This window comes from Cyrtonyx montezumae, unplaced genomic scaffold (assembly GCF_038088225.1).
Source record: "Cyrtonyx montezumae isolate F1298 unplaced genomic scaffold, pur_monq_1.0 scaffold_0, whole genome shotgun sequence".
Lineage (NCBI taxonomy): Eukaryota > Metazoa > Chordata > Aves > Galliformes > Odontophoridae > Cyrtonyx > Cyrtonyx montezumae.
In genome coordinates this window covers 43,989,384-44,010,836 of record NW_027071824.1, presented here as the reverse complement: position 1 = coordinate 44,010,836, position 21,453 = coordinate 43,989,384, and the positions used below count along the sequence as shown (strand labels likewise).

Genomic DNA, 21,453 nt, shown 5'->3' with positions numbered 1-21,453 from the left:
GTTTTGTTGCCCTTCTCTGAACACGCTCCAGGGCCTCAATGTCCTTCTTGTAGTGAGGGGCCCAAAACTGAACACAGTACTCGAGGTATGGCTGCACCAGAGCTGAGTACAGGGGGATGATCACCTCCCTGCTCCTGCTGGCTACACTATTTCTAATACAGGCCAGGATGCTGTTGGCTTTCTTGGCCACCTGGGCACACTGCCGGCTCATGTTAAGCCGAGCATCAACCAACACCCCCAGGTCCTTTTCCTCTATACATTCTTCAAGCCATTCTGCCCCAAGCCTATAGGGCCTTATTGAACCTCATCCCATTGAGCTCAGCCCAGCTATTCAGCCTATCCAGATCCCTCTGAAGGGCCTCCCTACCCTCCAGCAGATCGACACATCCTCCCCACTTGGTGTCATCTGCAAACTTACTGAGGGTACACTCAATCCCCTTCTCTAGGTCATCAATAAAGATATTAAACAAGATGGGCCCCAAAACTGACCCTTGGGGGACACCACTCGTAACAGGATGCCAGCTGGACTTAACTCCATTAACCACTACCCACTGGGCACAGCCCTCCAGCCAGTTCTTCACCCAGAAAAGAGTGAACTTGTCCACACCACGGGCTGCCAGTTTCCCTAGGAGAATACTGTGGGAGACCGTGTCAAAGGCCTTGCTGAAGTCCAGGTAGACTATACAAATAATTATATACATCAACAGCCTTTCCCTCATCTACCTGTCTGGTCACCCAGTCATAGAAGATGAGGTTGGACAAGCACGACCTACCCTTTGTGAACCTGTGCTGGCTGGGTCTGATCCCTTTATTGCCATGCACGTGTCGTGTGATCTCCCTCAAGATCATCTGTTCCATAACTTTCCCTGGTACCGAGGTCAGGCTGACAGGCCTGTAGTTCCCTGGGTCTTCCTTACGGCCTTTCTTGTAGATGGGAGTCACATCGGCAAGCCTCCAATCTTGTGGGACCTCTCCAGATAACCAGGAATGCTGATTGATGGTAGAAAACGGCTCGGCAATCACCTCTGCCAGCTCACTCAGCACCCTTGGGTGGATCCCATCTGGTCCCATGGACTTGTGGCAGTTCAGATGGAGGAGCAGGTCTCTGACCGTCTCTGCTTGGATCACAGGGGGTGTATTATGTGCTCCATCCCAGACTTCCAGGTCAGGGCGAAAAGTACCCAGAGGATAACTGCTCTGTCTATTAAAGAAGTTCCTCTCTTTCAAATTTTTTTGCAGAAAACTTTCCCAGTTACACCTCTGGATGGTATGAATGGTAATGGACTTCTACAAGCAAATGCTGAAAACTACCAGGGACAGCAAGATTTCAATTCAGTGCTCAAGTCAAGACAAAGTAAAATTTTTTCCCATCCTTTAAGACAGAAGAGGACAGTGGCCTGCCTTCTTTATATTTATTGTTTGATTTTAAAAAGGAATTAGGTAAGAATAATCAATTTTGAAACACGTATTTCACTATGACACCTACAAGAAGTGTTCGTGTTGGTTCTTTCATTGATGCCTCCAACAACTTCCTTACAGAAAGCAGATGAGAAGATATTCTGCCACTCTGCTGTTTCCTGACCAAGACTTCATGGGCAAGCTGCTTCCTGGCTACTCCTGCTACTCAGCTACAGCAGTGCCTGTCAGACTTCCAGCTGCACTGCAGCAACAACTTGAAGGCCATTTCTCACATCCTGTAGTGCCTTCACCCCCCCCTCTTCCCCAACTTTCCAGTGTGAATGTTAGCTTCTGTATCTGGGTCTCACTGCCTTGAGCCCCTCTGCTTCCTTCAGCCTGCAAGTCTTTACACTGCAACACCGTGAAGGACCTGCCTCTTCAAATCAGTGACCTCACAAAGAAAGCAGCAGAGTCCATCACTGTGCCTGACAACTTGAGCTAAACGCAAGCCTAGAAGTAGCTAATAAGGGGAGCTTTAGGAGCTGCATGAGTGTAAAATCTATCAACTAGCTCATTCCTAAGAGAACCTAGAAGGCATCGGTGAGCATTTGAAGACTGCTCACACTCTCTCTGTATTTCTATTTTTAACAGAAAACAGTATCCTCTTCTATAGGGACTTCAGATGATGTAGGCATAACAAAGGATGTGGAAGAAGGGTTTTGGTATGCAATCGCTGGCCTCACCACTCCCGAGAAACGGTTCTGTCAGTATGTAACTGTCAGGAGAGCAGGATGATCCTTCAGACAAAGCAAAAGGCCTGAGGGCCAGCAGTCACAAAGGATGCCTAACTCCTAGTACATACACAGCACTGCTACCAGCTATAAATCCAGAGGCTGCTGATTTCTAGAAAGAAACAGACTTAAAGATGCTCCAAGAATATCACAAAAACGGCAACAAAAGTCGTAGGGATTGACAAGGTAGGAATTAGTTATGCAAACTCAAAAGACAAGAAGTCACGGGGAAACAACTTCAGTAATGTCAGACTTTACCTGCAAGACCTACAGACTTTACATGCAAGACCTACAGAGGGACAGGAAACAAGGCATGGACAAGTACTTCTTATTGCTTTAAAACGATTTAGCTTACTAAACAAAGGGGTAGGCTGCTACTCAGAAGCACACTACACACTTCCGCTTACCTGATAAACATCAGTCATCGAGTAATGCTCTCAAAGGCACAAACTCAACCAATTTACATTTTTGCATGTTTTATGCGTTTTAAGACAAATAATTCTCTTTTAAATGTCAAAATGAATTTTTTATTAATTTTCTTTTCCTCTACCTGACATCAAACTTTCAAGAAAAAGAATTTCAAGTATTATCTGTTCTTGATGTTTATAGCAAATTATATGCACAAATGCTACGTAACAGTAAGAGAGCAAAACCAAACATTCAAAAGTTGAAAAAAGCCACCTTTGAGGTAACAGAAAAAAGCTTAATTCCAAAGCCACCTTTGAGGTAACAGAAAAAAGCTTAATTCCACTTCCTTATGCATATGTATCGCAATACATGTTTAAACACATGACTTTCCATGTGGAAGAACGGAAAATCTATGCAGCACAGGTTGAATCAAACAAGAAATACAACTTCATATGAGTCTTCCCTGCCACTTTTTTGTACAGCTTTTAAATAAACTAGATGGCGAGGTCCTGTCAGGGAACACACAGTACCGATAGCTACAGGGAAAAAAAAAAAACAACAACAAAAACCCCAGTGTGTCCTACTGCATGAACCCTCACACACATTTTGTACAGACAAGCCCATGATACACAAGGCATTTGTCAGAAAACAGTCCTGAAAAGCTTGCCTGGATGGGAAGCTACTGACATTTGTCATAACAGTAGTTTCAGAACTTCATTTGATTCAGTACTTGCTAGGTACTAATGCAGTCATGCTACAGAGAAAGTGTCCCTAAGTTGCTGTAGGTCTAGAGAAAAAACATTAAAGGAAAAAAAAAAAAAGCAATCACCAAACAAAAAAACACTACAGCTACCCCTTAACAGCAGTTATCTTTAATAAAGTGATCGCTTAATTGTATGTAAGATATTATATAGCTGATTTAAAATGAAAAGAACGAAAACACAGAAACATGCATACTCCACAGCTCAACTTCTATGACAGAAGTGATTAAGGTTATGGATAAGACCCTGATGTTCTAAAATTTTGCTTATATTTGATTCAGATCAAGTACTTTGAATTTTCAGATCCTTCGAATATAGGAATAGTGGTTTGTTCCACCAGGCTGTAGGTTGAGAAAAAGAAGCAAGCTGCTGTAGGGCATTTCCACTTGGAGGGGGGGGGGGGAGGTTTTTTCTCTTTTTTATACTGCAAAGAAAAGTAATTCCTCATTTTTCACAGATTATCTTAATAATTAATTTAATTTCTCCTTATGTATAGAGAAATCTAATGGCTGCAACCATAGCATTTAACACTTCATTATTAAAGCAAGTTTACTATAAGATGTACTTCGTCAATAGGCAGAATATCATAACAACAGTGAATACTGCAACTGAAGAGTAGGATTTGACTGACACAGATGATGTTGAACCTCTCTATCAGGTATTTCAAAAACGTTCCAACTGAGAAGTTTAAAAAGGAATGAGTGTGAAATTCTGCCATAAAAATCAGATCACACAGACACTGCTGGGAAAATAGGAACAGTAAGGACTGCATCTCTCTAAACGATTCTGCAAATTAGCACACAGCTAATTCAGTTCAGGTTGAAGAGCAGACTCCAAAAGAGCAGTCAGTTTGAAGAAGGGCTTGACTTTTTCCTATTCTACAATAAGGCTACCAAAAACAAATCCTCTCTCCCCTAGCATATTCTAGACAGCTCCACAGCCAGCTTCAAAGAAAAAATGGATAAGTATTTCACCCTTTTCAGTCAGTATACAAAGCCCATTCAGTATATATTAGCTGAGCTCCAGCAGAGAAACAACTTGACAAGTCAGAAGCTGAAGCAATATGTGTCAAAGAGATTGAATTCCACTTTCATATTAGTACAGAAGAAGACAGTGCATGATTATTGCTTGGAGCATGTGGTTGTTTAGGGGATAATGCTAGCACCTTAGCATTGAGAAGTAATGGAAATTGTCTGTCTTGTTCTCATTCTTTCGGAGACAGTCACTTGTGATATGTCTTGTTACATTGCCAGGTCATTTCTCTCTTCAGGCTCCTTAAATATCACCTGTCCAAGTTGACAGTACATCTCTCAAACGATGACATTATGCTTTGTCCCTTGCTAAATAGCTAGACACTCACTTTACAAAGCACAAAAAGTTACACTTTCCTTGCAGAAATTAAAACATTACAGGGCAAGCACTGTGCCAGCGCTGTGCTTCCTCACACTGCCACCTATGCAGGAATGCTCAGCCCCCTCCATACAAGAGCCTCTCACTCAGCAGCCCAGCTTTGTGGCCTCCTTTGCTCTTATTCTTCTTAAAGATGACTACCCCTGGAAAGGTTAAATTCAAACGGGTGGGTTCAGATATTAAAATTTTAAACAAACAGAAGAACATATATAATGACCTTCACAGGCTTTTACATGTCATTGCTTTGACCAAGAGGAGCTTACTATTACAGAAGGTGCACTGCTTCAAGTAACTCATTTTTTTCTCATTAATAATTATTCTGTTTAGAAGACAACTCAGCAAATTGCAGACCTTCAAATCCTGAGACAAAAGAATTTCTTCCAGGAGCTGGTAGTGCTACACTTAACATCACTACAAGCCCCTACAAGACTGAGTAAGGCAAAGGATGAAACATCTAAAGAAGGATGGTGGGGGTAACAGTAGGTGATTTTAAAACAGATTTTCTGTATCCAAGCTTGAAACACAATATTACAAAGGCAATAACTGTTTTCTTTTGTTTGTCTGTTTTCATAGTAGTTCTTTATTACAACTGCTGCAAATTTATTTCCAGTCCTGGATAATTGTCTATCACAGGCCAATGGAAGCACGCCCAGTACCTGAGAGCTATACAACAGGGCCACAGGTACAGGATGGATGTTGAAAAAGCATACACACGAGCACATGTATTTACACTGAAAGAACAGATGGAATTCTCCGATAGATTAATGTAAGTGAATGAAGCGTGTAACAGGAGCTCCTGACATTTTCTGATTTATGCCTGTCCATAAGGCAGATTTTCAGTCTGAATCCAGCAGAGTGGATGGCTTCCATCACATCACCTGATTGGTGTGTGCTGCCATAGCTTAGCTGGAACTCCATGCCTTGGAACCAAAAGCAAATGTATTTTCAAGAGATCTTTAAATCACCTGGAGTCAGACTCAGAACTTTCACCTTAAACTTGCCAATCTCTGCTTAGACACTGAGGCAGTAAGCTGATTTGTGAGGGCAATATTGAAGTGTGGTAGCACTCCTGTGCCCACTGTGGGAATCAGATCAAATTATCACAGGGAAAAAAACCAACAGTAAGTTTGAGAAGTTACTTTATTTAAAGCACATAATAACTAGTAAATTCAAGACTAAATAATTCACAATAAGACATAAAGATCATGGCTATGTATGTTCATTGACTTCTATATAACGTTATGCTTTTTTTCCTCATTCTATAAACTATGAGTATCTGCTCTGAATATGCCCAGCAGTGAAGTGACAATAAAAAATGTCAACAATCTTAACTTGTCTTTCAAATACACAGCCGCTATCTTTCCCTAGATATTATTTGTGATATCTGAAATTTCTTTTTCTCGTTTCTTTTCTGCATAGATTCTTATGTTGTGTTCAGCACTGAATGAGCCATGAGCTTTCTACAACCACATAACACTACAGGAATAACTTCTAGGACATATTCATTCTCTCATTCAGTCCTTAAGACAGAAGCACTGTTGATTTTACTTCTAAGTTTAAAATCTGCTTTAAAACTGAAGGGAAAGAAGAGGTAGGCTTGGGAGGGTTTCCAGAGAGCTGATACAGAAAGAAAACATAACAGTGGTAAGCTAAGTTGTCTTAGAGGTGAAGTGGCACACACAGACGTAAACAAAAGGAACGCTCTCTACTAGCAGGATCCTTAATTATGGCCATTTGGAGAATAAGACACAAGTGATAGGTCAAAAAAATAAAAAATAAAAAAAAAATCAGAAGTAAATTGATCTCCACTAATTTATTTACAATATTATTGTTCCACTCTTCCCTCACTCCCCACTGCATCTCACAGTGTATTTAGTGAAAATCAAGAGTGGATTGGGCATGGACAGACAGAGAAATGTTGGTTATATTCAGAACACATTTTCATGGAGGTTCTCCTCCTCCACAGGACTATAAAATTGCATCAGTAAGAAAAAAAAATCTACTGAATGAATAATATATATTTTTTTATATTATTAACCTTTGTTGTACTGAAATCTGGTCACATTACTTATCCGTTAAAAGCCAAGATCTCATTGCAACAAACAAGAAAATTAAGATAAGTGTTCTCTCTGAAGAAATCAAAAGGTAAATTAACTCAACAGAAATTGCTGGGGAAACGTGCATATTGACCCCACATTCCAAACAGCACTGAGACACAATGCTAAAGGTGACAAAATAGTCACAAACAGAAACAGCGTTTCTAGAATTGCACTGCAGAGCTATCTTCTAAGTTTGCTGCTTTTAAGGAAATGTACTGTAATTGAAATAGTTTACTTGTTTGTAATCATTTGAAGTGCTACAAGTTGTGAACTGGGAATGCAGTATATCCTATTCTCAGTGGGTGCTCATACTCTGACATTTCAGCCTAATTGGTAGAATTCATTTGATACACTAAAGAGGGCAAACTGTCAAGTGTATTTCTACCAATCCCTCACATTGAACATAATTCTATAAAATAAAGGTAATAAACAGAAAAATATGAGCTTGAGGTACTGTTTTACTCAGTATTTGAGGTGCTTAATTATCTGAACGATAATTATGCGTGTTGCCATTTCCCATTGTTTTCAGCAATTAGTATCGACCAGAAAAAAAACAAAACGCATAAAATGAAATAGTTTGAAAAGGCAATATGAGATGAAACACACTAATATACAGATGAGATTGTATGCAGTTTATCCACTGGAGTTGGAGATATCAAAGAGGGAAAACTCGAGTACAGATTTCAACCATAAAAAAAATCATTGCTTAAAATCATGACCACACCTGTAATACCAGTATTAATTCTGGTCACATCACACCTCTTGAACAACAAGATTTTCTTTCAGGAATCCAATTTTCTTCCAGAACTCTTTTATTTTTGTTTCCCAATCTGCCTGACAATAAGCTCTTGTATAACACCATAATTTGATTCTATAAACAGGACATTGCACAGATCTTGGGAGATGGACAAAGAAAACTTGGGTTAAAAAGAAACTAGTTTGGAAAGTAATCTCAAGTGTGCAACCTCAAAAACTTTAAAATATTTTTAAGAAAAGTAAGAAATTTTGCTCTGGTTTACACAGCCAAGGACTGCATGAGCTCTTTCAGTAACTGTGCCCAGCTGAGAGCCCATTGCTCAGTGGTCCCCAAGTCCTACACAGGGACTGAGCTCTGCTTCTACTCTGTCATTATGTCCTACTATATTTTTAATATATTACAGCTCACATAATCTATGAAACATAAAATAACAGCACAGTAAATCAGTAACCTGATTTTTTGTTGTTTCTTTTTTTTAACTACTTTTGCAATCTTTTTTTCCATTTGCCAGCTTATCTTTATTAGTTACAGAGAACTGTTCCTGATATTAGTAGAAATGCTTATTCAATTAATCCATAAAAATGGTTTTAGATACATCAACTAGTTCTTCTCCATTTGAGTTGATTTTAGTTGATTTCTTAATCAAAATGTTTTTTATCAAATTACAGAAGAACAATATTGCCTTTATTAACCAAATCTGTAATCTAATTAAAAAAAAAATCAAGTTATGCTGACAAGATCAGTATTCCACAAACTTGTTGACTATCTCTAACTATATTACATTCTTAATTCTTCATTAATCAGCCCTTGTATTGGCAGCTCCATTATTCTGTTTAGAATTAAGGATGACAAGCTTTTAATTAATTGGGTGATTCTGATCCTTTATGTCAGCTTGTTTAGTGTTACTTTTCAAGTCATCGGGAACTTTCCAGGATGCCTCTACATTTATTTATTTTTTTTAAACACCAAGCCAAACCAAGTAGAGCTAAGAGTCTTCACAAGTCATTTTAGGATTCTGGATTTACTGATCACCTGAAGTGCAGCTTGACATCATCTACTGCATAATATGCTCTCAACTGATTATTAAAATGGAAGCTATTTCATTATCATACCATACAAAAGCATCATCTGGTCCAGTCTCCCTCCCAGTGCCAGCAGGAAGATTGACAGAGAAATAAAATTAAGAAAATGAAATTCACACAGATCTGCCTCACATAGCCTGGCCTCCAATTAGGAAGAAAGAAGTATGCTGCCCACACTTACAGTGAAACAAAACTCCCAAAGAAAAAGAAGTGAACGGGAATTAAATGCAAAACAAAGACTACACTGACCAGAGCAACTCCTGGGATTTCATTAATTTTTTTCTGCTTAATTTTTAATAGATCGATAAATGAAAGCACAAAAGGTGGTCCCATAAAACTATGTGTCAAAAAAACCCAAGCTTGTTATATTAAGGTACTTGAAAATTCTCAAGTACTATAAAATTAATACTACACTTTAAAAATTGAAAGACCCTAATTATGAAAGCAAATTAAAGTATCAAGCACATTAATGAATCATATTCCAAAAAGATGCTTTTATTTTACTTTTTTTTTTCCAGTTGAAATTAAGAAATAGAAGTTTCAGTTACAGTTCTACAGTTAATAGAAACTTACAGGGTATGAATAAACTAACCTGCAGTCATGCTTTTTGGGAATGAGTACAGACCAAAAATCTGTGAACATTAATCCCCAAACTTCAGAGAAGTTATAATGGTTATCTAGTCTGGGTGCACCCATAGCATTTTCAAGTGCTGCAATATGAATTATTACCCATGTCCACTCTTTTTACAGCTGCAATTGATGCCATGGATTAATGCACTGCAATACATTTTCTTGCCACAGACAGTGCTCCTCTAGGAAGTGTGATCTATTGACTTGCTGCTTGCACTTTGGATAAATTGCTACAGCCTCCATGCCACAGCACTCTACTCCATAAAGAGCTGCCTAACAGTCTGAGGTGAAACTAGGGATGGCAGAACATGGGTAAGAGGTTCCACCATCAGCTCTGGCAGAGGTGATGACTGATCCCTTCCTGCCCAGCCAAGGGGAAGCAGCCTGCTCCATCATACGGTTGATGGGCTTCAGTTAGCAAACTAGAATGGTTATCAACACCAGACTGTGCAGGCTGTGAAGCACCAAGGACCAGCACCACCTCTTGCTGTAGACCCTTGGCTGGTACTGTCTGTTGGTGGGAATCTCAGAGAGCAGACAAGAGAGGGCACTGCACCCAAAAGGAACTTTGAGAAGTGGGTGGCCAAGCTAGAAGAGCCCACCAACTGAGGTCAGCTACCTCTAATTACAGGTAAAGAGATACAAGGTGATCTAATGCTGAATAAGACCCTATAAAGAACTAAGTCACCCCCCAGAAGAAATCTGGGAAGAATTTTATAAAACTGCATCTCATTGCACAACCTTGGAAAAAATCATTCAGTTAGTACAGAGAGCCTGCAGCTGCAAATGCCAAAAAAGAGATACTAAGCAACACTGAATACAGCAAACACAAAAAGCTGAAAACTAATTTAGTGGGGGTCAGTGCCTGAACTTTCAGTTTAATGCCAATTCAACTGAGTCATCAGCATTGCAAGCCTTTGAAAAAGTGGATACCATGCTTAATTCGCACAATCTGACAGGAGCTTGGCTAGGCAGTCTGCCTGGTCTCCTGCTAGGTAACTCAGCTGTGCAATAGCCCTTTCTTATGGATATAAGCATCATTAGAATTCTATATGTGGCAATCAGCGCAATAAGCGGAGTACAGGTTGAACACGCCAGTCGATGGTCCAAATCAGACAGCTGTTCTACAGGATGCTCTCTGAACAACAAGCATGAAATTCTGGGTTCAATTCCAAAAAGAACATGATTGAGTGTTCCTTCCTCCAAACTTTCTCCATTTTTCTCCACTGTTTAAATACTTTTTTTTTCCCATCCTACATCATAGCAAACTGGTAAACCCTTAAAGAGCAGGAGACTGGTGCACTTGGAATCTGCTAGTCAGATCTTCAGTGTTTCCAATTACTTGTTGGCCAAAAGCCCAGAAATAGTCACAAGTGCCAAATACATTTTTAAAAACAACAGCAACTTATAAATATTGTTGTAATGTGGTCACTTCTTCAGTGACAAATGAAAAATATATTCTTTAAAGTATCGCATTTATTTAAAGTTGTTAGTCTTTTTTTATTCTAGATAAATGTTCAGCTCGTAAACAACAGAAATATAAGTAATAAAAATATATAATTTAAGCACTCTGATCTTATGCTCTACTCTCAGCTATGTCATTGTAAATCCCTAATATCATCAACTGCAAAGTTAAAAAGGTAAGATTTTGCTTGAAACTTTAAGATAACTGTTCTGCTAGAAAGGCAAATATTCTCTCTGTCCACTTCTTTTTTACATAAATGATTGGAAACTACACATCTTTCTGTACTTTTACTAGCTTTGAAACACTAACATAAGAATTTAAGATGAACTGCTTTAAGATGCAAATGAATAGCCCATCTTATATACTCAGTGCTGTATTTTTCAGAACCCATCTCTGATGCTGACTGTATCTGGTTTCCCAAGTCCACTGCTTCCCATACCAACACACACTGAGCCCTCATGCACAGCACACAGCAAAGGCTATAAATCAACCTCCCTGCCTTGAGCTCTCCACATTCACCCTGGAAGTGCAGAAGGCAAACGCCCCAAACTGAAGTAGCACTGCATACATCCCACATCGACACAAATGAATTTTATTCTGCTTTTCTCCTTTCACTCCCCTCATTCTAAAAAACAAATTGAATTTGCATGGAACCAGAACAACATTTGAATTCTCCAGATGGCCATGAAAAGTCAGTTTTTCTATGTCAACATTGCAGGGGTCCCACTGTTAAAAAAACCAACAAACCACAAACACGAAGAAAATGAAAAATAACAAAGAAACCCTTGAGCTTCCTTTCGTTTTTTAATGCTTGCCCACGTTTGCAGATGAGCACTTTGTGCTTGCAGCAGCAGGACAGAGTGCAGCCGTGCAGCCAAACTCCCCAGCCTTTACTAGCAGGTGGATCTCAGGAACTAACACTGTGCCCCCTGTGAGGGCTGACTGCTACTGATAGCCAGGGCTCTGTGACTGGTAGCTGTTGTGAGCAACAGTACAATAATAACAATAAGCATCAATACCTATTCCATTCACATCTCTGATAAAACTGTAATCTCAACTGTAAAGCTTCCTGTCTATCTCTTAATCATTGTCTAAAACTAATACATGTAATAGTTTATTAAAATCAAAACATTTAGGAAAGAAGAAAAAAAAAACCACACCCAAAAACACAAATGCTCTACAATTCTTCACATTTTACAGAAAATCTCAGCCCTGCACTGAACTTCTGTAGACCAGGAGTGAGTAATTCTGCTGTGTACATATATTAAGCTCTGGACAGGCTGAACTATTGACCTCCTTTGCTACTAAAACATCAGTTAATCATAAAGCTGAGCTGTTAGCTGTTACTCAGAAGCAGCAGCGAATGTAACAAAATAACTTATAACTTACAGTTGATAAAGTAGCCTAAGCGAACAATTTTAGATTACAACATATTTTCTACAGTTCCCCAAGGGAAAGGCAGGGTATGCAATCATAACTCAAATAAAATACTAAAAAAAAAATAAAAATCTAACCACTCACAAAAGAAAATATCCACAGAAATAAGAAAACCTTAGGATTACTTGCAATGAAAGTGCTACCCTTGCCTTTGGTTTTAAAATGCTTAAGTGAATAATTACAGCAACAACAGCAGGCAAGAAGTGCAGGCATACCATATTGTTACCAGCTTGGGTGCACCGAGAGACACAATTGGAAGATGTAGACTCCAGCATTGGCAGCACCTGATTATTTCTGTCTACACAGCACACAGGGGTACACAATGCTGTGCTCCGCACAAAGTTTGACTGCACTCAAAAAAGTGCAACAAAGACTATAGTCTTGGCTTCTAAGAAAGAGACTGACAAGAAAATAAGTTTGTTTACCATGCTTTAAGCTCACTTCTGTCCTTTAAGGATATTCTACGGTTTTGTACTTTTCATTACTCAGCACTATCTCAAATTGTGGATAAAGGACTGCAAACTGACAACACAGTATGCAAGTAATCTAAGTAATCTAGCAAATCATAGGCTTGTAGCTTGAGCATAGAGAAATATTACTTAGGAAATTGAAGGTAGATAAACAGGCTTCTGGAAGACTTAACTACTGAAGGAACTATCCTTTCATCAGAAAAACATTTTGTTTGGTATTATTGGAAACATTCACTAAGTCGCTAGACACTGTTCTTGCCATGAAGAAGATGGAAAGTAATGAAAATAATAAATGTGCATGTCTGATACAGAGATATGTATAGTCACTGCATAGACTGTTTAGAAGTAGGATACATCTCCAGCAAACCACAAGCTAAGTGATCGATATTAATTTATTATGAAATATCAAGAAATTATAAATGCTAAATGAATTATATGGAAAATCATTTTCAATCTTCAAAAATAATGCTAATATTTACTTAAGTAAACAGAAGCAGAATACTAACCTATTCCTATTGATGTGTCAGTGAGTTAGCTGTTACTGGCTCTTGGAAGATGAACACTAACAACTCATTAGATCAGTGTTCACCAATTTGTGCTTTTTAATTCGCATAGAGAGCAGTCAAACTTCATATTGAAAATTCATTTATTTCTCTCTACTTCAGTTGACACTGATCAGATAATCAATTATAACTTGTTTCAGAATTTGAACTAATACCTACAGAACTTGTAGAAAGACAAAACTGACAAAGAACACAGAGGAGAAAAAAAAAAAAAGATTATTTTTTCGAAAAATAAGTGATCTTGTCAGAAACAAGAATTAGGAATAATTGAAGAATCTCCAGAAAGAAGATATTGCAGCAGAGAATGTCATCTAATATAGCACACTAAATCACCTGCCAGTCACAAGTACAAAATCAGGAGCAGAAGAGATTGCAGTTAGTTATTCCATTCTTAGCTTTACCTTTTCTTAAAAATCTTCTCTTCAGAAGAAACGTTGTTATCATTTGCCTTTTAAGAGCTAACTATTAAAAATAAAAATCCTATCAGTTTGGGTTTACAATTATCTTACAAAAGTCTAGGGAGAACACTGTAGAAAAGAAACACCTGCCTGCATTTTCTATCCAGGAGAAGGCAGCAGGGTGACCTGATGTCCAATGCAATGCTTTGTGCGAGTCATCCTGTGATGCTGGGTTCAGTGCTCCAGCCTCCATAAATCCCTGCTTACTCACTTTCTAATTGAAACCCATTAATAGTGATATTTATTCATTTTTGCTTTCTTTTTTTTTTTTTTTTTAATGTGGTTCACTTCAGAAATGATTTAACACTTGTCTCAAGGCAGACTAGATTTCAGTTCCTTATATGCAGGTTTTAATTTATGAACACCAAACTCCACAATAAAGTTTTTTCTTAGTTACTTCTAAAAATACGTCAAGTCTCACGCTAATCATGATCTTGATTCTTTTCCTTTCTCATTTAAAAGCTTTCATCTGTCATACAATGGGAAAATGAAATATTTTTCAAATGCTGGGGAAAAGGAATCCAAACATTTGGGATTTGTTCATCTTGGCTCAAACTCTTTAAAATAAAAGCTGTTTTTAAATTTCTACTGTTTCAGAAGAATGTCTAAAACAATTCAGTACAATAAATCAATGCCTAACCTTACTTAGATCTCAACAGCTGTCATCCTAACCGAGGTAGACAAAAATATCTTTTCACTTCACAGGAAAGAGGGATTAAATTATAAATAAGATCAAAAAATTTCAAAAATGCCTTCAGTCTCATCTTGCTCCAGATGCAAGCTTATTGGTTAGGGTTAAGTGAACAGTGTGCCTCAGCTTCTGACAAGACTGGCGAATTTCCATGGGATTCATGACCTAGTTGACTCAAAGTACTAGCTTGTGATCCAGACATTAACCCTCTTCTTCAAATAAAATATATGAATGGCCATATGTGATTAAATAAGAATCTGAATAGCCATTCATCTGAGGTCTGTGACCAACGTGCAAAAAAAAAGAAACATTTTATGTTATATATGTCTAAGTGTACATGACAGTTGGAAATCTGCAAGTGAAGCTCTTATTTCTTACTACTTTAATGCAATTTTCAATAGATGGTTATCAGCACCTTCACTAAATCCAATACAGCATAAATTTTCAAAATCTGTAAATCAGGCCCTATAAATCTTGAGATTAGAAGAAAAAACCCACAATTTAGTTTCCTTTTATTTGCTTCCCAGTCTGATGTTCAAACCTCTAATTTTTCTCCTCTGTAACTATGAGAGGTAGGCATTATCTTTTTCATGAAAGCTGAGATTAAAATAACTCTAAGTAGCTTTACAAGGATGAGCACATAACCCAAGTTGGCAGTGCTTAATCTTCTTTGCGCTAGCCATGCGGAGGCACTCAAAAAAAAAAAAGAATCAGACTGCAAGAATCAGCAACACATGTTTTGGTGGTAGTAGGTCAAACATGGAGAAGAGAAGGCACTCCTACTGATATTTGCATGTGTACTTTAGAAATTGTTAGAGATTCTGGCAGACCTCGCACATGTTTGGAAAAAAGGTAATGCAGAAGCACGCTACTTTTTGTGTAACATTCTGTTTGTTTAACAGATTATTTTCCTATGCAAGATCCTTTTTGTGAAAGTTGATTTACAATGCAAATGAAAGGGGAAAAAAGAGGTTGACTATCCTTTCCAGAAATTATAAGGCCTCTTTCCTTCCATGAAGAGATGTTTTCTTAGCTTTCTATCATCCCACCTGTTAACCTGCCTCCCACAGTTAGCACACATCAACAGAGACAGCGGATGGGTTAAGCAGCTGGATGCAGCAAACCACTAATCAGACAATTCAGATCCTTGGACAGTTTAGGATCCAGTCAGTGCCAAAGAATCCTTAATTTCTGCTACTAGTTAATTAGAAGCAAACAAATGCAGAAGAACTAAACAAAGGTTTTTGGTTTATTTTTTTCTAAGCAGCACTCACCTGCACACTTGGTTCTGGTGATGAGTGGTGGTCCTGGCTGTCCAGTCCCACCTTCACCTGGTCTGGTAAGCAAGACCCGAATCTCGTATTCAGTGTCTGGATCCAAGTGCCAGAGTTTGTATGTTGGGGCATTGACAGCATGGGTTTCAGTCCAGGTCCCAGATGTCATTCGGTACTCCACTTCCTTCAGAATAATGGGTCCATCACCAATAATTGAATTTGCATTGAGTTGAATTAGCAAGTAGGTTGGCCCAACGCCCAACAACTGTGGGGGTGCTATTGGTCGAGGAGGCTCTGTATGAGAGACAATAAAATAAAAATTAGCAATGAAACAGTAAGAGGAGGGCTCTTTCCACTGAAAAGCTTTCAGGTTTTGGTCAGCAAAGATATAAAAGCTCAAAGCAAAATCAAGCTAATATCAAGTGAAGAAGAACTGAGGACTTCAGCTCATAGAGACTAGGACACACCACTGGTATCTGACCAACATCATGTTTTCCATTTAGAAGTACTTATATAATTTATGTCATTTCCTACAGCAATAATTAGAGTTTCAGAAAAATAACTGTTTTTCTTCTATTAACAAAAGCCATGTACATACATTTTTTTAAAGAAACAGTTGTAATAGATACACAAACTCTACACAGAATATTCTTAAAAAACTCTATCATTGCAAGATCACAAAAGCCTGCCAGATGCAGTTATGGTGAAAGACACAGCTACAGGTTTTCAGAATGTTCAGAACCAAGCAAAATTGCAACAATGTATTTCATTAATTTACTCCAAGATACCCTATTACTGATTTAGAAATTCGAACAATAGGATGTACGCTGACTTTTGTTTTCCTCTGTTCTAATCATCTTCCACCCCAAAATTTCAAGAACTGCTATGTAAGAAGGTAGCAACAGACCACACGGAGAGTGAAACCTCCCTTACCCTGAGTAATGTATATTGCTTAAGTATGATTTATTAAAAAAAAAAAAAAGGCACCAGCAACAAGTACTTCTCTATTAAAATGAATCCACTGATAAACATGGAAGGTTCATCTTTATTCCAGATGGTTCATATTTCAACTGATTTGTTTCAGTTAATTAGTCAACAAAACTGAATTCAGTGCACACAGGGGTTTCACACAGTAGCGATGCAGAACTAACAACATGGAAACTATGAACAAGTAAAGGGATCTCATGGCCAGTATATTAGAAATAAGACGGAACCCCAGACCCAAAGGTTTCCTTGGATCTTGGCCCTTCTCACTACCATTGTACCTTGCCTCTCCGAACAAGAGAAGTGAATGTGTAGAAGTATTGCATATATTCTGCCTCCCAGGAATGACCCTACCAATGTCATTTAGAGAGCATGTGAAGAGTGATCACAGAATCACAGAGTTGTAGGGGTTGGAAGGGACCTCTAGAGATCATTCAGTCTAACCCCCTGCCCAGGTTGCACAGGTAGGCATCCAGGTGGGTCTTGAATTTCTCCAGAGAAGGAGGCTCTAAAACCTCTCTGGGCAGCCTGTGCCAGAGCTTGCAGAAGGTCTCCAACACTTCCTTTTGCATCCCACCCCCACTGTATGGTGAAGGTCAAGTAGGAACTCCCCAGTTCTCTAGGTCTGGTAGTGAAGATTCCCCTTAAGACCTGACTGCGTTTACCAACTCTGCAACTAACTGAACTTCCCACATTTTGCCACAAAGAGATTCCTCTCTTGCAGACTTTTCTAGACTAGCTGCATACCAGTCCACTCAGTTTGGAGACCAGGGAACCTGTGAATACAGCATAATGGTCACAAGCAGAGCTCTTTTTATTCTCCCAGAGTGAAAAGGTGCATGTTCCAAGGTATCTAAATTCCTCCTTCAGGATATACAAAACCCTAGGAAATATCACAATTAATTATTTACATTTTTACTCTGTTTTGGCAAGAAAAGTGCGTATGAACTAATTCAAATCCCTAACTGCATCAAGGCTCAGAAATGAAACTGGGTTTAATGAGGGCAGTTTATTTGCTGTGAAACTAACACATTAAATGTCAAACTAATGAATTCTAAGGTCAGTGCATATTACAGTAGAAAACGTAAATGTTGATGAGCATGAAACACTGCCAGCTCCAAGTTATAAACCTCTAAAACATAAAGCTGTTCTTAGAAGTATATATTTTGATTAAGAGCATGATTATTACAAATAAAACCTCATATTAATGAAACTAATATACCATTGCATATTAAATTTTTATGTTAAGAGGTAAAGTGTATTCTTATATTAGCATATGCATTTTGTTTTTAAGCTCTGGAGGACAAGGAGACTTATTTATAAAGTCTCTCCCTGTTCCAATAAATTATGCATGAACTTTAATCAGTTAGCAAATGAACAAGTAATTGTTCTGCAGCATTATTAATATTCTTCATAATACAATATACTATCAGAACCAGAGGTGTGGTGCAACCAGAAATCCCAAAAGTACACTAAGTATCAACTGAAGCATGCAATCCCAATATACCAGATAAACTTTTCTGATGTTACCCAATTAACTTTCTATTAATTGTTCTCATTTGTTATTCTATAACCAGATCCATCAAACGTTTCCCAATTATAATTTCAAATTATATAATTTCCTTTCTAATGTACAGTAACCTGAAACTTTTATGGCTTAGAAAATTATCATTAATAACTAAAAGAAAGAACAAAGCTGTTATTAATGTTTTGGTTACCATTTCCATAGCAACTATCGCATATATACAGTACTGCTCTATCCATGGGATTTTAAAAACGGTGCACCTCCTTTGGGCAAGTAATGTCACTGACTTTTCACACTAACAATCTAGGTCCACCTAAGAATATACGACCTGGTTTCAGAGTATTTTAAAGAAGACAGCCTGTCAAAAATGAAAAATCTTTTATATGAAAAAAGAAAAAAAAAAAAAGGAAAAAAAAAACAACCCACAAAGGATATGCATGAGAGGTAACCCCAAGAAAAATCACACTCTTAGAACTTTGGTCTGGTTTCTGAACAATCTACAATCTTAGCTTCAGCCATAACAAGTGAAAAGTTTCAGGAAGCTAAGAACTAACAGCTCACTGATACACCAAAGTCTGTCCTGTCTGGCTCTGTCTAGACTGGCTAGTTGCAGATTGTATGGGAACTGCTGAATCACGGCCTGAACCACTGATTGGTCACCTGAGGTGAGCACCAAGTCAGCCATGGGGGCACAGGTGAAGGTGATATACCTGTGTGGGTGGAAGGGGTGGAGCCTAGTTCCTCCTCTCTCAAACCCCATTTAAGGGCTGACCACCACCAGGGAAGGATCTCTTCTTGGAGATCCCTCCCATGTGGAGTCCTCTGCGAGCCTTGTCATCTTAAAGGTGAGCCATCTTCTCTTTTGTATTACCTGTATAACTGTTTGTATAGAACTACTTGAAATACACCATCTTCTATACTATTCCCTGGTGGAGTATCGTCATTAGGAGTTATTTACTCTACATTTGGCGAGCCAGGCAGCTCTAACTAAATCCATAATGTCGTTTATTTGGAGTATATTTAAATGGGCCAAGGGGGAGAACGTTACCCCCCTAGAACAGACAATCCCTGGTCTAATTCCAGGATTCATGGGGTCACCCTACTATGGATTGGCATCCGTTATTGAGAAATGGGGACCCATGCGGGTTCCAGGGACTGCCGCTCCTTCTCCATCTTATTTGACTGACTACTTTGTAGGATTAGATAAAGACATACTTATTACCAAGGAGCGGCGGTTAGCTGCCTCTGCAGTAGCCTGGCCATTAGTAATGGCCATACTCAAGTTAGATGTCGCAAATGTTAATATGGAAACTGAAAATCAGTTATTACGAGACCGTATTGAGAAACTGGAACAACAGCTGGGTACGTTAACAACCAAAAAGCCTGGCCTAAATGTCCCCACAAGACAAATAAGGAATATATTGGTAGAAGACACCCCAAAATCAGAGGAAGAAGACTCTGATATGACAGGGGAAAAGATCTCTAAGGCAGATCTCGAAACTCCATCTATGATGGACCCATTCGAGATTCGGCCTATTATAACTCAAAAAACAAAGAAGGTACAGGATAGACCAGCAGGGGTGCCTCCTGACCAATGGCCCCCTGCAGAAACCTGCCTCCATGTGACCGCTCGTCCATACACAGCTAATGAGTTGATGGACCTAGTACAACGGTTCCATCAGAAACCAAGAGAAAGCATACCATCATGGCTCCTAAGGTTATGGGATGCAGGAGCTGAAAGTGTTTTAGTAAATGGAACAGAAATGTCAAAATTAGCATCTATAACGATAAACCCGGCATTAAGACAAAGATTATATGCAGCTGTCCATTATAATGAGGAAAACCATTCTATTATAGATTGGTTGATGGCTGCATGCCGCTTAACATGGCCCAATAAAACCGATATCCCTCTTAATACTGGTTTGTGGTCCTCTATGGAGGACCTCCAGACCTATATCAGAGAACTGGGTATGAGGGAGGCTCTGTATGCGGACACTTTTGAAAGCCCCGATACGGAAAAATTTACAGCGGGCATGAGAGATCTAATACTACAGCAGGCCCCCTCCCACCTATATGGGATGTTGGTTTCCATATTAAATCCGTTGGTGGCATCAGAAGCCATCGTACAGCAGGCAGCCCAGTTAGTAGCAGACTTAGGGGAGACGGAGCGCGTAAGAACCAGGCGTAATGTTCGTATAGTGGAAGATGCTGAGGCCTTCCCTATTAGAACTAAAAAGCCTGCTCCACGGATGCCCCGATCAGGCCCCGTACGGGTATCCCGGAGGACTATGTTTAATGATCTCATACGGGCTGGGGTTGCATTTACCAAAATTGATGGGCAACCCAACCATGTTTTGTTACAGCTGTGGAAACAGCTTAGAAATGATCAGAAATTTCAGAGTGCTCCCAGAAAATCGGGAGTACGAATTATAGAAAAAACACCAACAACAACCTGGAATTTGGCTGACTTTATAATACCGAACAGAAGGAAAAAATATCCGCAGGTGTCACAGGCTACAGTGCCTGAGCCACCTGTGGCAAAAGATTTAGATCTGGCAAAATTCATGGATTAACGGAAAATTCTGGTCCCCATAGGGCCTCTAGCTGTGACCGGAGGCCCTATGTAGAACTAACAATATTCTGGTCCAGGACAAATGTGCAGAAGGTGATGGCTCTAGTGGATACTGGCGCAGAAACATCGATTATATATGGAGACCCAACGAAATTTAAGGGTAATAGAGTGATGATTGGTGGGTTTGGGGGACAGACTATTCCAGTCACCCAGACGTGGTTGAAATTGGGGGTTGGGCGTCTCCCGCCCCGGGAGTATAAGGTGTCGATTGCCCCAATTCCAGAATATATCTTGGGCATAGACATTCTATGGGGTCTGGCTCTCCAGACAACTGTGGGAGAGTTCAGACTACGGCAGAGGTACATTAGTATCCGGGCAATACGGACAATATTGAGGGGCCATGCGAAACATGAGCCCATTTGTTTGCCAAAACCACGCCGGATTACTAATGTAAGACAGTACAGACTCCCGGGTGGACAAGAAGAAATATCAAAAACAGTGCAGGAATTAGAGAAAGTAGGTATTATAAGGCCTGCACACAGCCCATATAATTCCCCCATATGGCCAGTACGGAAGTCGGATGGAACATGGAGAATGACGGTGGATTATAGGGAACTGAATAAGGTCACGCCGCCCATCCATGCGGCCGTACCCAATATTGCCTCCTTAATGGACACT

General features: G+C 39.2%; 1 protein-coding gene across 2 annotated transcripts in view; it reads right to left on the bottom strand.

The window, feature by feature from the left end:
• The window catches only part of PTPRK (protein tyrosine phosphatase receptor type K), a 305,334-nt gene that overhangs the window by 146,029 nt on the left and 137,852 nt on the right, over positions 1-21,453 (bottom strand). For both annotated transcript variants that reach the window (XM_065734173.1, XM_065734182.1), the window contains exon 6: positions 15,695-15,988. In XM_065734173.1, the coding sequence (XP_065590245.1) occupies positions 15,695-15,988 (294 nt within the window). The remainder of the gene's footprint in view (positions 1-15,694; positions 15,989-21,453) is intronic.